At 62.8% G+C, this 15321-nt stretch overlaps 1 protein-coding gene across 1 annotated transcript in view; it reads right to left on the reverse strand.

Moving 5' to 3' along the window:
- The window catches only part of PLXNA1 (plexin A1), a 55226-nt gene that overhangs the window by 34927 nt on the left and 4978 nt on the right, over positions 1–15321 (reverse strand). Inside the window, exons 2-4 of the mRNA XM_045385579.2 lie at positions 13641–14910; positions 11901–12083; positions 72–212 (exon numbers count right to left, since the gene is read on the reverse strand). Of these exons, the coding sequence (XP_045241514.1) occupies positions 72–212; positions 11901–12083; positions 13641–14891 (1575 nt within the window). The 5' untranslated portion in view covers positions 14892–14910. The remainder of the gene's footprint in view (positions 1–71; positions 213–11900; positions 12084–13640; positions 14911–15321) is intronic.

The raw sequence follows: 15321 nt of genomic DNA on the forward strand, positions 1-15321 counted from the left end.
CTCTGTGACTGGGGTTCCTGGTAAAAGGGCCCCCACCTTCAGCCACACCGTCTGACTGGTGCAGCACCCACCTGCTTCTCAGTCATGGCGTAGAGGTACTGGTGGTTGGGACTGAGGACGAGGTCTCGCAGGATGGGGCTGCCCTCCTGGGCCACCACGCTCTCATAGGCCAGGGCGGGCCGGCCACTGGGGTTCGAGAGGTCCACCAGAATCTGCAGCAGCAAGGGGTCCTAACTGGGGCTGTGCTGATACCTCCCTGACCCAGCCCCACCCCCCATCGAGGGTCAGGAGTCTAAAGCCCCTCCCCGAACTGCCCAGACATGCATGAGCAGACAGTACCAGCGCCAGCCATACTCACTCTCCACATCCCCAGCTCCAGCCTCAGTGCAGGGCAAACTCAGACCCCAACAGGCCAGTCTAGGACTCAGCCCCTTTATCAGTCAAGAGAGGCCAGAGGGTATTGGGGCCTGGAGACAACCACAGCCCAGCACCCACCATGGAGCAGCACGGCCACAAGGCTACAGGAGTCCCACGGTGCCTAGCCATCCCTGGGGCCAGGCTGGGCTTTTGAAGGAGGGATGTTGGTTGTGGGGGGCAGAGGCCAGGGTTCACAGGAAGTCTAGGGCAGTGGACCAGGAGACTCCAGGATGGGGTGTCCTAGGGGTGGGGGCATCCCAGCAAGGCAGTGGAGGAGGATGGGCGTCTCATTGGCATGGAAATGTATTCCAGATCCCAAACAAACCAGGCGTTAATTAGCCAGCTCTTCTCCTCCGCAGCTTGCGATGCTGCAAGTATTTTTAGTTGCTTTTACCAAACAAATGTATTTAATTAACAGAGAGACCCAGGGGGCTTTCCAGAGATGGGACTCTTGGGGCGTGTCTGCCCAGCTCTGAGTCCAGGGCAGGCTCTCAGGCTGCGGGCTGTGGCCTGCTTCCCCTAGCCTGACCCGCTCCTGCTCCCGCTCTACCTCTCCACTTCCACTTCAGGGCAGGAGCCTGGGCCCAGACTCAGTACCCCTCCTCTGTGTCCTCACGGTGACAGGGCAGGGCAGGTTGGGGGCAGCAGGGCCCAGCGAAAGCCCCTGGTTGGAGCCCGATCCATCAGGCCTGGGCTGAGGACGGCCAGCCAGGGTGGGGCGCTGTGTTTCTGGGCCAAAGAGGCTGTCGGCTGGGAGAGGGGGAGGGCTGCATTCCTGAGCGCCGCCGGCCACCCCCTACATCCGCTCAGCTGCCTCGCCACCAAGCAGGCTTAAGTCAAACCAGACCCGGAAGAGTGGAGCCCAGAGCTGGGCAGGGGAGGAGGCGGCCAGGATGGGCCTAGCTGTCCTGGCGGCAGGGCCATGGCCCACAGCCTCTGGGAGGAGAGAAGCAGGGACAGCGGGCGGCCTAGGGGCAACCAGGCCACAGCCGCCCAGCACCCCTGCCAGTGGGGCCTGGACGGTACCCACAACCGCACCCAGTGCACCTGCACCTGCCTGCCCTGCAACCACAGCAGGAGTGGGAGTCCTTGTTCAAAATGACCACTGGCCTAAGGCCTGCCCGATGGACGCTTAGGATGCCAGCACCACAAATTCCCTGCCTTGCTCTGGGTCAGTGGCCAGATGGTAGGTACTCAGACCCAGGCAGATGCCAGCCAGGACCAGCCTCTGGGCCACACTGCCTGGGTCCAAACCTCTCTCTGCCTCTCGCAGACAGAGTTGTTGTGAGCATTACAGGAGGACCAGGCCAGGTGTGCCAGGCAGGAGCAGGGGGACCCAGGGTGGCCAGGCCCACAGCAATCACCACACCTGAGCAGCCAACCACACATCTGGGCCAGTGGCTTAAGACAGCCACCAGGGAGTGGGGGCAGGAAGGCGAGGAGGGCAGGACACAGACTGGGTGGAAGCTGGGGCAGGCGTGCCCAGTGCGCAGACCTGCAGCTCCAACTCAGAAGACCCCGGTTAGGCGCTGCGATTCCTCTCATTTCCTCCATCCCCACACCCCTGTGGATATCCCCAGTGGTTTCCCACTGTGAAGCCCAGCCCCAGCTCCCCCTCCCCTACCAGCACCAGGGGATATGGCCCCTGGCTCCTCTTGCCCCTGGCAGTAGGGCCTCTTCAGCCTAAGCTGATGGACCCCGGCCCAGCATGCAGGGAGCACTTGAGAGGTGTCTCAACAAGGACATGACTCGCCTCCCCAAGAGCCAGGGCCACATGACGCCAGAGCCTGACCCTGGCCCAGCCTGCCAGGCATCTACCCACTCAGGGCTGGGGGCACAGATGTCACACCAAGGGGTGAAGAAATGGGTCAGGGAAGGGCAGGTCCAGGGGGCACACCAGCTCCAAGGCAAGAAACGGTGGGTGAGGGGTGCAAGGAGGGGTCCCAGGAAGGGAAGAAGCCATAGGAGCCATGGGCTGGGCCCCAGGCTGCAGAATGCCCCGCTCCGCCCAGCAGCATGCCGACCAGACAGGTGGCTCTGACAGCTGCAGCCGGGAGCACACGCGTCCAGCTGTCCATCCGCCATGTACCCATCTGTCCACCCACCTGCCCGGCACTGGGTCACCCCCACCCCTTCACGCACACAGGCTGGGCCCAGAGAGACAGAGCTCCAGGAGAGGCCATGGCATGGCCAGTGTGAGTGGAGCATTGAGGAGGCTACTACGGCACAGCACACCAGGCCAGAGGATGGACGAGACATAGGCACAGGCCCCACACTGTTCACTGAGGCGCCACGGTCCAGACTCAGCAGGGCCCCTGTGCACCCACACATGTTCTGCAGGGCATCCAGCTAGGACAATGGTCCCCAGGACATGTGTCTGTGTTCTAGCCAGCGTTCAGGGTGAAGGGCCTGTGCAGCCAAGCCAGCTTTATCAAACCACACAGACAGGAGGTAAACTGAGACTCACACATCACCTGCCAGAGGAACCCTGGGCCCTGGACTCACAACTGCACCTGGGGGGAGCACAGAGGCTGCTTGCAAAGTGGGAAGCAGGAGCCAGCACCCGGCAGGAGGGCATTCCAGGAGAACCGGAGCGCAGGGGCACAGACGGTGGGCCTGAGGCCAGAGTGGCTGGCAGGACAGTGGGGCACATGCCGGCCAGGAGCCCACGTGCCGACGCCCACACCCTGGCCACAGCTGTCCACTCGCGGGCCACCCGCCTGGAGGCAGCCCACCCTTGAGGTGGCTGGGCCCAGAAGCCCCTCCCACAGCAGCTGGGCAGCTGGCAGGGCAAACGAGAGGCTTGACATGTCCCGGGCGTGGGGCCGGGCCACAGGCATGCCCTGGAATCCTCCCCCAGCTGTCACCTCCTTGATCTGCAAATCTTTCCCCAAAGACCAACAGAACCTTCCACGACTGGCCCCAACAGCCCGCCCTCCCACCTCCCAGCACAAACCAGGAGCTGGCGCTGTCCATGCATGCTGCCCCATGCTTGAGAGGACTCTCCCCTTTACCCAAGCGGCTTCAGCAGAGCTAGCAGCCTCCCTGGATATGGTCCTCGGCTGCACCAGGTCCCCACCCACCCCTAGCTGGGAGGACATGGGATGCCCCCACCTACTTCTGCCTGGACTGTCTAACCCTGGGTCCCTGTCCTATATGCACACAGGTGAGTCGACCCTGGGCTCTGAGCCGAGACCAAATTGCAGTCCCAAAGCGCCGGGTCCCGAGGCCTCTCCGTGTCCGGGCCAGGCCAGGCATGGCCTTCACTCCTGGACTGAGCACCTCCCACTGCCACGGGGCTCACCTGACCCTCCCCACAGATAGGCCAGGGAGTAGGTCCACCCCTTTGCCCGTAGGACACAGCAGGCAGGGCTCACTGCAGGCCCCAGGCTGGCCCTGCTGGCTGTACCCACTCCCATTACCACCACAGCCCTGGCCAACTGCCGCAGGCGGGCAGCTGAGGGCCCGGCCAGGTCAGCTGTCCGTCCCGCCCAGAGCCAACAAAGGGCCCATTCTCCGGGCTGAGGGCAGGCGGGGGTGCCGGGAGGATGTCTGGGCCACCCAGGCTAAGTGCCAGGGCCGGCACGCGCCCCAGCCGCCAGGAGGCAGGGGGCTGCCCGGCTTGGCCCTGACCTGGCAAGGGGAGTTGCCTGGCTCTGCGTGCCCCGTAATGGCAGCCAGGGGCCCGGCCCTTCCCCTGCCTGTGAGGCGGGGATGCACCTGTGGAGCTGCCTCCTGGCTCCAGGGCTGGGAGGACAGGATGAGGTGGGAACAGGCAAAGACCAGGGGCAGCAGCTAGGGAGGTGCCCATGCGTGGAGGCTTCACACGCCTCTCAGCCTTTCTGCAGAGGCGGCTGCCAAACCCGTCCCCAGCCTGAGGGGGTCCCAGGAAGGGCCGCTCGCGGGGCAGGAGCCTCTGCTGCCCTCACTTCTCAGGACCCCCCCGGGGCGCAGAGCCCACCTGCCCCTCCCCTTCCCAGCCAGAACTGCACAGCTGAGATAGGCCCCAGTGAACCCACTCCCGGACCCTCCTCACCCCTCACAGGACTGCCCCTTCCTCCGGCTGTGGACAGGTTCTAGGCCTCCTTCCTGGGTCCCCACCACTCTCAGAAAGGCCAGGAGGAACTGGATACTGGAAAAGCAATTAGTGATTTCCTCTTGGCAGTAACTGGGTAATTAAAACAGGATTTGCAGGAAGCACGAGGGCTGGAATCAGGCTAGACACACCTGTTGGAGGAGAGAGTGTCCCAGGAATCCCACCTCTTCCACCCCAACCCCGAGCACAAAGGGGAGAGCAGAGACTGAGGTCAGGGTCCTGGCAGGTGGAGGACAGTCAGGGCTGCCTTAGACAGGCTCCAGCCTGCCCCAGCAGCAACCCCTCAGCAAGGAGTGGACCTCCCCAACCCCTGGTCTCATCTGCCAACATCCACCTCACAGAGTTGTGTGAGAATTCAGGAGCTCATAGTTTCAAAGGGCATGTCTGCTTGGCCCTGCTGCAGGGCAGATGTGCACAGCTGCCTGGGGAACCTAGCCCCAGCTGGTGAGGCCACGGCTAGTGGGAACCACCATAGACCGCACCGCCTCAGTCACATACCACTGCCTGGGCTCCAGGCTAACCTGGGGCTTGGTCACAGCCAGACTGTCACCAGCACGGGTCCTGTGGGGACGCAGGCAGCAAGGACCATCTGCCCCAGTGTCTTCTCTCAAACCCACCAGCAGCCTGGTGCCCTCTCTCCTCCATCCTGTGACCTCAATGCCACTTCCAGCTCTGACCCTAGTGCCACCCCATGGTCCTGGGCCCTCAAAGACCCACATCAGCACCTACCCCCACATCCAGCTGGTCCTGCCACCTTCTCTGGTGAAGTGACCCACCACACAAGCACAGTGTGCCCAAGGCAGCCCCTGAAACCCCAGAAGGCACAGTGCGGTTCCCAGCACCCACGGGGGCACCTCTGAGCTTTGGCCCTCCTGTTCCTTGTCCCCAGAACACCCTTCCAGCAGACCACCCAGCCCCCTGGGTTGTTCCAGCCTCCATACCCACTGCGCGCTGGCAGGGCCTCCTACACCATGGTCTCTGCTGTGGTTGGGACCACAGGCCCCATGTGCCTGTGGGGGAAGGTGACTGCCCAGTGCGGATACTCAAGAGGCCACCCCTGCCAGGCTGGCCATGAGCCCGAGCACACATAAGACGAGGCATGGGGAAGCCACTGCTGCCTCCATCTTATCAACGGTGTTGAGGGACCCGTGCCCGGGCTTAGGCCTGACTGGCCAGGGCCCTCCGTGCGTGCCCCATGGGTGGCCCTGCCAGCCGCTGGGAAGCGGAAGGGATACTTATGTACCCTCACGCACCACCAGCTCTAGGACGGCACTCATTATGCCCACAGGGCAAACAGGAGGTTTGTCGCTCCCTACATCCTCATGGCTCGGCCCACAGTGGCCAACCACATCCAGGAGAGGCAGAAAGGGGGTGGCACATGCTCACCAAGAAGCACAGATGTCGACAGGTTACCGTGCATGGCCCCCCAAAGGGGACTGGGACTGCTGGCCTGGGCAGGCAGTGGCAGCACACACTCAGGCCCCACAGAGAGCAGCCACGACAGGCAGCTGGCTCCATCCCATCCCACCAAGACCACTGGCAGGGGCACAGCAAAGACGGACCCCGTGGCCCGCCCCAGAGCACGTGCTTCGTGCCCGTCAACCCCGCATGCTGCCGGGCACTGCCACAGGCCCCCACCAAGTCCTTCAGCAGCAGCAGAGGCGGTCCCAGAGAGTTAAGGCAGAACAACACAGAGGCTCCACAGCCTGGCTTCCAGGCTGAAACCCAACAGAAATCCATCCTTCTGCCACGGGAATCCACACACAGTCGTGCTTACAACAGGCCTGCAAGGACTGGCAACACCACAGCCATCCAGAGTGGGCAGGATGCACAGGCATGTGTGCTTGAAACACACAACATGAGGACATGGCACGCACCACAGCTGCCCACAGGTAAGGAAGAGTCTTGCCAAACAAAAGATGACGACTCAACCCCAGAGCCCACATAGCAGCACACAGCATTGACGGAGCCGGCCAGGGCGGTCACCCTGGGAAGGGAAGGACCAGGAGGGGCTGCTGGGGATGGTGGGTACCTATGCTCTCCCGTGACACACCCCCAATGCACGCTTCCATGTGTGTCACTTCCATGTGGTGTCTGTTACAGGCTGACCATGCAGGGCACGGGACCCTCCTGCAGATTCGGGAGTAGGCTGCATGCTGCAGGCACAAGGGGCACATCCCCCAAGAATGCCAACAGTGCAGCAGAGGCTGTACCTCGGAATGACTGCAGGCTTCAAGGGCAAGTCACTGAAATCAACTCCCCTCGTCCCTCACTCAACAACACACAAGATGAAACTCAATGGTGGGGGACAGCAGCCTCCCCATGGTGGGGCTGGGGGCTCAGTCCTACCCTGCACCTCCCTTGGGTCAGGGCTGCCTGTGGCCAGCACACTTCTTGTCCCCCTGGCTCCAGCTCTTTCAGGACGGTCTCCTACCACATCCCTGGCACAGACCCTGACAGGGAGGCTCACTGCAGACCTGATGAGGCTCAAGCTGCCAACCCCACAGTGGGCACCTGCCACCAACTGCCTTGCACTTGTGTGGGCTGTGAGATGCCACTCAACTTCCAGAACTTATAAATTCCAAAATCCTGCCTGGGGTCCAAGGGGTATGAGGGGAATACAAAGAGGCCTCTAAAGCATGCTGAAAGCTTCTAGAGCAGCAGGGCCTAGGGGGCAGGTGTTCCTTGTCCCCAGGTAGCCTAGGCACACAGCAGGTGCTAAGCTATCTGCAGAGGGGAAGATGGCCGGGTGGAGGACACCTCCAACACTGTGCAGGGCTCCAGAGGCTTCACTCCAGCTCCAGGCCCTGCAGGCCACCATTCCCAAAGCTCATGGATGGCAACTAATGCCACAGGCCTCCTAAGCACTTCAGAGACCCAGCTGCTGCAGGTCCCGCAAAGTGCTGAAGAGTGGTGTGGACCAGGCAAGCTGCAGGAGGTGCCGCAGCATGAGTCCTGAGGGCCCATGAGCACAGGGACAGGGGCCAGCCAGGCCAGGATGCACACAGGGGACTGCAGCTGCAGCCTCCGTGCAGGGACCGCCGCAGGGAGATGCTGTGATGGCTCATCAGGGGTCAGCTCCAGAAGGAACTTGGAGCCCCAAGCCTCCCTGGAGTATGCCCAGACGTATCCAACACCCAGGGAAAGAAACCAAGGCCCCAGAGGATGGGGCTTCACCAGGGCCATGCCCCATAACCCAGGTGGGTGGCTTCCCTGAGCTATTCAGGGCCACAGTGCAGGTCCTGGTGGCCCAAAGGGATACTTGAGTTGGTCCTGTTATACTCTCTTAAAACGTGGATTCGTTGCCAACATTTAATAATCAAGAGATCTCACACAAAACACAGGTTTCCAGAATCTCTTGAAAAACCGGGTGCCCAGGCAGTTGGGCCTACATTTCCAGAATGGGCAGGCCGGGACTCAGACAGAGGCAGCTCCTTTTGCCTTGCAGCAGCAGCAGGACCAGAGCAGGTTGGCCTCGGGTGCCCCTCATCCGGCCCACAGGGCAAGGCTCTCCCCAGCTTCCCTCTGTAGGAGGATGGCACCTGCTCTGCAGGAGGCCGGGGCCTGTGCTCTCCCCTCCCATGGGGGTACTTGGGCTGATGCTACAGGACCTGAACCAGGGGCTGCTCCTGGGAGCTCCTGACACGGCCTGGGGTCCCCAGAGGCCACGAGAGGAGCTGGGAGCAGGGCCCAGGAAGTTCGCTGAGAGAGGCACCCCATGGGGAGATGCTGCCTCTGTGGGGGTGGGGCAGGTGCCAGGCAGGGCTCTGGTGAAAGGAGCGGGACAGGGGCAGGTCTTAAATTAATTGGCTACAATTTTACACAACAGTTTGGCAGGGGCTGGCCCGGGGCCAGCCAAGTCTCTGGAGCTCCCCAGACACTTTTTAAAGTCCGGAAAGGACTGGCCTGGGAAAGACGGGGAGTGGTCAGCCTGGCAGGCCTGCCCCTGGGTCAGGCGTGGGCTGGGGGTCCCCAGGGCCCAGCTCCAGCAGACCAAGTGGAGAGGGCAGGAGGCGGGGCCCTGAGCTCTGAGAGCATAGCTAGGCCAGCTGCCTCAGGGGAAGAGGAGCCCTATGTGAACAGGCAGGAGGGAGCCCCAGGGGCCCGGCCCCTCCCAAGGCCCTGAGGGCAAGAGGGAGGCAGGGCAGCCTGGGGGCGGGGCTCAGCATGGCCCTCCTTACCCTGGCTCTGGACCCTGGACCACAGCCAGCCCCACACACAGGCTGGGTCAGGATGACAAGGAGAGACAAGGAGAAGTGAAGTTCTGCTGCCCCCAGGCCAGGTCAAGAAGAGGCCTGTGTGGCCGGCAGGGAGCAAGCGTCCTTCACAGCGGAGCAAGGCCAGAGGCCTCGCGCTGGAGTCTGCAGGACATAACAGAGCCAAGGCAAGCAGAGTGGGACTCGAACCCAGGCCCCAGGACAAGTGAGGGTAGATCCCCTCCTCCTGGCCCCTCGCTCCAAACCCAGAGCACCCTCTGCCCATGTGGCCTGTGGTGGGAAGTTAGGCTTTGAAGGCCCCACGGTAACTAGGTAGGCAGAGCGGATGGAACAGGCACCCACTCTGAAATGCACCCACAGCAGCAGCGCCCCCAGCCAGGTCCAAGGGCAGAAGCTGGCCAGACAGCCAGGGTCTTGGACTGTAGCACAGGTGGGAGTGGGTGGTGAAGGGCTCCTCAGAGAGGGGGTCACTGAGAAAGGGGCCTAGCTCTCGAGGCTAGCAAAGAACTCTGCCCAGCCTCTTCCAAGGAACCACAGAAAGGGAGGAAAGAGCCAGCAGCCCTGAGCACCTGCCTTGAGCACTCAGTTTCCCCACCTGTAAAACAGATGACAGGCTGCTATGAGGCCTCTGCAGGGTGCTGGCGCACAGTCAGCACTCATCACACACCCCAGGCCACACAAGCCTGCCAGGTCCGCATGGTACGAGGAGACACCAAGGCTCAGAGAGGCTAGACGGCTTGCTCAGGGCCACAAAGTGGGCGGGAGAGGGCTAGAACCCACGCTGACATGCAGCCATTTGCATGACATTGAAGTTCAAAAACCCTGCACGGGACATGCCCAGCTGCTGGACAGTTTGAGAGCAGGTGGATTTGGGTGAAAGAGTACAGGTGACAGGTTCTTCACTGACATGACCGTGTCTGCATCCAGGGGGACAAAGCAGAGGTGTGCCTTTCCTGGGGGGGCCTCCGAACAAACTTCCGACCCAAGTCCCTGATTACAGATTCTGCCAGGCCAGGAACCCTTGGGCACAGCTGACCCTAGATGCTCCCAAAGGGTGCCATCCACTTGCACATGGCCCACGGCACCCAGCCCAGACTTATTTGGGGGTGGAGGGAGGCGGTACACAGGATGGGCGCTGGGAGGCAGGTATGAGCACCTAGAGCCTCTGAGAACGTGGGGCTCTGAGGGGTGGGGGCCCGGCCAGGGTCACCAGGCAGGAAATAGCCATGTCAGGCCCTGAGGATGCAGCCTCCATCTTCCCAGCTGCATCTTCCAGCAGCTGCCCACAAAGCCAGACTCAAGCAGGCACCTGGTCCAGGGAGCAGAGGACAGGCTCCACCCCTGCCTGCCTCCCTGAGAATGGCCCTCCTTAGGACTCGGGGTAGGAAGGGGAAAATTGGGAGAAGGAGTGGGGGCAGGAGGGAGGGGAAGAGTTGGCAGAATCTCATCCCAGAAGCAGCCTCTTCCCATAGATGGGCCCAAGCCCAACTCCGCAGTTCCATGCTCCGTACCTCAGTTTCCCTCTGTGGGACTGGGGTGAGGAGGCAGGGAAACAGGCCAACTGGCACCCAGAGGAACAGCTGTGCGTCCTGCTGCTCCCCCAGCAAAGCTCCGACCTAAACAGTGCCCCTGGGGCACAAAAGAGTGAGTGCTGGGCAGTAGGAACAGGGTAGGGTTAGAGGAACCTGTTCACTGGCTGGATAACAGGCTCTGGGGCGCCCCACGAAATGTCTCTAAGGTGCTGCACTGGGCTTCCACACAGGCAAGGCCCTCTGCCTGGCAAAACCTACCCCAACACCCACCCCATGCGCTCGAGAGCCCTGTGTGCCTCCCAGTGTGAGGAGACGGAGTGCAGGCTGGGAGGACGGAGGCGGGGGACCTCATACCAGAGCCACAGGGCAGCACCCTACATGGGGGCCAAGAGGGAGGTCACAGCAGAGGACCCGACTCAGGGGTCACAGGATTTCCCTCATCAGCCTCAGCCTCATAGCCAATGTGAGCAGAACCAACAGGACCCCAGGGCACCCCCACCCTGGGGGGCCTATAGTCAGCAGCTGGGCCCCCATTGGCCCCAAGACCACCAGCAACCCCCACCCCAGCCCAGAGCCTGAACATCTGGCTCATTTCTCAGAGGGGAAGTTGAGGCTGCAGGGGATCCCCCCCCAGAGATCACAGAGCCAGGGAGGGGCAGGACTCCCCACCATTCCCAGGGCAACTACCATGGCAGAGATGGGAGGCCCCCTTCCCAACACTGGGCACGGGGCTGAGAGCTGCAAGCGCTGGCCAGCCCCCAGCCCAGCCCCACTCGCAGGCCCACATCTGCATTGGCACCAGCCTCTGGTACCTGTTATGCACCCCCAGGGCCCACCACTGCCCACTGGGCTGCTGGGGTGCCCAGGTACCCCCACCCCTCAGTCTCTCTGCGAGCTTCCTCCACACCAGGCCAGCCTGGTGCCCACCCCAGCCCAGGCAGCTCCCCTCAACCCATGCCCTCCAGGAAGCTCTGCACTGCCTCTGTCCAGCCCACCGTTCTGGAGAAGGAAAGGAGAACCCTGAAGACCAGACAGCCATCCCTGCAGCACCCAGCCCTCACCTTGCCACCATGGGGCCAGCCCAGGGCTGCGTGCTAGAGCTCCTCAAGCACCAGCCAAAGACAGGTGGGGGCACTACCCTTGCCCTGCCCTTGGCCCAGTAGAGAGGATGGGGAGAGGCAGGGCCAAGGCCTCCGGCCCAGCAGAGTGCTGAGGCAGCAGACACTGGATCTCCTGGCTGGGGAGCAGGGCCCAGAGGGGAGGGGGCTGCGCAGGCCTGCCTTCACCACCCACACACAGCAGCCTCCCCAGGAGGTCAGCAAGTGCCCTTGGAGAGCCGGCCCCAGCCTCAGCATCCCTGGGCCCCTGCACAGGCTCCTGCGTGGTCTCAAAGTGTCCTAGATTAGCAGGCCCGGGGCCAGTCATGGGCAGAGGCACAGAGGGGAATTGGGGCCCTTCAAGGTCACTGGGCCCAGTGTAGGGCAACATTCCCCCTGCCCCCCATATGTCAGATCTAGCCTCCCACAGCATAGAGCTGCACTGGGCCCGCCACCTGGGACGGCCTCAAGCCTTTGCTCCTGCTCCAGGCAGGGACTGCATTCCAAGCCCCCTCCTCACCCCACCCGACCCAGGCCTGACCTTGCGGATGCGGCCACTTCGCGTGCCGGCAAATACCACAGTGCGGCCCTGGTAGTCATAGGCAGCCACGGCGGTCAGGCCATCATCCTTGTCCACGAACAGGGGCGTCCCCTCAATGGTGACTGTGCCCCCCAGGGGCTGGTTGAAGTCCTGCCCGCAGAAGTCATCGTCGATCTGCAGGGGCTGTGGGAAGGGGCAGAGTGAGAGCCACTCCCTGGGCGCCTTCTCCTGGAGGACTGGGCCTCCCTGGGCAGGGCTGGGAGTGCAGCTGTCTTTCTAGAGAGGTTGGGGGTAGCCCCCAGAGGAGATGTGCAGACAGAGAGGCTTTAAGACAGGAGGAAGCAGGTCACACCTGAAAGGCAAAGGGCGGGCTCCCAGCTAAGAGCGCGAGAAAGCAATCAATAGCTTGAGGTTCTGGAGCAGCTGGGGGCCAGCGTGGAGGGGGTGCTGCTCCACCGCCAGGCCTAAGGAGAGGGCAGGGCAGGCAGGGAAGGGGTGTGGGGAGAAGTGGGGCAGATGGTCCTCGTCTGCAGCGGGTTCGTTGGCAGAGGCCAGGCTGCTCAGGAGGAAGGAGCAGGGGAGGCTGGGTCAGGGCTAGGCCACACGGAATGAACAGGTGGGAGGGGGCAGTGGGAACTGTCCCCAGGGAGGAAAGAGCAGGCCCCAGCCTTGGGGCAGGGCACAAAGACAGAATGTGGTGGGGCTTCACCCAGGCTCTGCCCCTCCAAGCCTCAGTGTCTTCATCTGCATGGTGCAGAGAAAACACATTCCTTGAAAAGCCAAGGGGAGGGTAGACAACTGCATCTGCTAAGCACACATGGGCCCCGCTTCACACAGGTGGTGAGTGTGAGACGGAAGGGCTGAGGAGCCCTTGCAGTCCCACTCTGCCCTGAGGACAAAACCAGCATCACCCTCAGGTCAGACATGGGAGACTACAGCCAGAGAGGGCCAGGCCTTCCCCTGTACCTGGCCTCGGGGGTCCCAGGCCTGGGCCGAGTCCCAGCCCCTTCACTTTCCACCCTAAGCAAGGCCTGTGCCCTCTGAGCCTGCCCAGGAGTGTGAACAAGACGCTCCCTGAAAGGCAGCAGCATAGAGGCCCAGCCCCAGCTGTGCCTTTGGGACAGGTGCCAGGGGGCTGTGGCTCCCTGGAGTCAGGGTCACTTTCTCTGCAAGGTATGGACTATGGCCTGCACCAGAGCACCATCAGCTCCCACTGCTGGGCAAAGGCAGAGGCCCAGCGGGCAGGTGCCACCAGGGCCATGTGGGGGATGCAAACGCTCCATGGAAATGGTGTCTGGGCTCACCTGACAGGCTCTGGCCCCAGCCTCTCACTTGCTGTGTGACCCATGGCAAGTTACCCCACCTCTCTGATCCTGTAGGATCATTTGTAGGATGGGGACAAGATAGAGCAGGCAAGCACCAGGCACAGGACCAGGCATGTGGCTGGCCCCTGGCTGACCGGGGGCTGTGGACTATGCCAGCAGGGCCTCGTCATCCCATCTTCTGAGGCACCAGAGAGCTTCATGGCTGGAAGCAGCCTTTGGGGCTAGCACCCTGGGTCCAAACCCACTCTCTGGGGGATGGCAAAGGGCAGCCCCACCTAGCTGAGCCTTTGGGACGGCCAAGCCAAAAGCCAGGCCGGGCACGCAGCAGGCACTACTGAGCATGCATCTGACACTGATGCTGTCATCCCTGGAGGGAATGGGGCCGCAGGAGGAGGGGCGCCCCTGCCATACTCACCGAGTTGATGCAGCCCAGCTCCTTGTTGAGCAGCCATGGCAGAGAGAGCTTGCCCTCGCCGCGGTAGCAGGACTGGATGCGCTCCTTAATCTTCTCCTTGATGGCCCTGAGTGTGAACAGGCACAATGCTGACTCCTTGGGCGGCTTCACACGGTTCTTCTGGCCCTGGGCGAACACAGTGAACAGCACATCCTCGTCCTCGGCCAGGCCCAGCTGGCGGGCAAGGGCACGGCCGGGCCGGCTCAGGTAGGCATCCTGCACCAGGCGGTACTCCACACCCGCCTGCTCGCAGCCAATGGGGAACTCGACATACGAGTAGAACTTGGGGTCGTCCACACAGAGCCGCACAATCTTGGAGGTGAAGAAGTGCTCGCCGGCAGCATCAGGTGAGGTCAGCTGTGTGTCCAGCTGCAGCGTGAGGTAGTAGACAAACTGCTCGCTGCGAAAGCTGTACACATAGTAGATGTCAAAGGCCGGAAACTTGGACAGCGTGTCGGACGGGATCTTGAGCTGTGATGATACAAACTCATCCTGGTATACGAAGCCAAACATGTCGGCGTCCTCCTCGTTGGCCATGAGCCGACGGCTGGACAGCGTGGGGAAGTACTCGGACTTGCCATCGATGGGCGTGCCCACGAAGAGCTTGGCCTGGCCCTGGCCCGGCGGCCCGGCAATAAGCACGCCCGCCATGCTGCCCGCCTCCCGCACGCTGGACAGGTAGTGCTCCTTACGGTGGTGTGGCTCGCCCAGCTTGAAGAGATCGTCCAGCCGCAGGAACTGGCAGATACCCTGGGAGGCGCTGCCACAGGCCAGCAGGCGGTTAGCGGCATAGTCCAGCAGCAGCAGCTTGTTGACATTGTCCGTGCTGCCTAGGCCATGGGGGCAGGACTGCACGCTGGGCGGCGGGTAGCACTTCTCGTTGTCCTCCACGGGGCCCGTGACATGGGCCCGCAGCAGCGTCAGGTTCCCCGACAGCTTATAGATGCGGTTCACTGCGCCCACATACACCTCGCCTGTCTGCTCGTGCACCACCAGGTGGGTGAGGCCCCAGTCACTGGCCGAGAATGTGCGGAAGGGGGGCTGCGAACCCCCACCTGCCCTGGGCGAGCCTGCCTCAGCCCACATGCCCAGCAGCGGCAGCAGTGACAGCAGCAGCAGTAGCAGGAGAACCTGCGGGCTCCGCGGTGGCAGCGGCATGTCAGGCTGGGGCCTTGGGCCTCGGAGCTCTGGTCCTGCTGGGGTGAGCATCATGGTGCCGGAAGCTTCAGCCCTGGGTAAGGGGCAGGAGAGGGCATGTGAATGCAGGCATGGCCCATCCCATACCATGATCCCCCAGTGTGAGCCCTTCCTGTGGCGGGCGTGCCCACTCCACCTCCAGGAGGCAGGACCTGACCCACCAGGAGGAGCCGGGGCAAACCGGGCACCTCCCTGGTCTGAAGCCCTATAAGCTGTGGGGTGCACCAGGCATCCCCAGGACACCTGGCAAGAGGTCACTCCGTCGGCACCTGTGCCCTGCCATCACTGGTGAAGGCCAGGAACAGGAAGGCAGGTGACAAGGGCCTGAGGAGAGCATCCCTCACCCAGAGCCTCCCTATACCCTGGGGAGCAGGACCCTCCCTACAGCTCTGTACTCCCAGGGTGGGCACCAGCTCCCTGCCTGAGGCTGGTGGGGACATACTCC

The sequence above is a fragment of the Macaca fascicularis genome, chromosome 2 (genome assembly GCF_037993035.2).
Source record: "Macaca fascicularis isolate 582-1 chromosome 2, T2T-MFA8v1.1".
Classification (NCBI taxonomy): domain Eukaryota; kingdom Metazoa; phylum Chordata; class Mammalia; order Primates; family Cercopithecidae; genus Macaca; species Macaca fascicularis.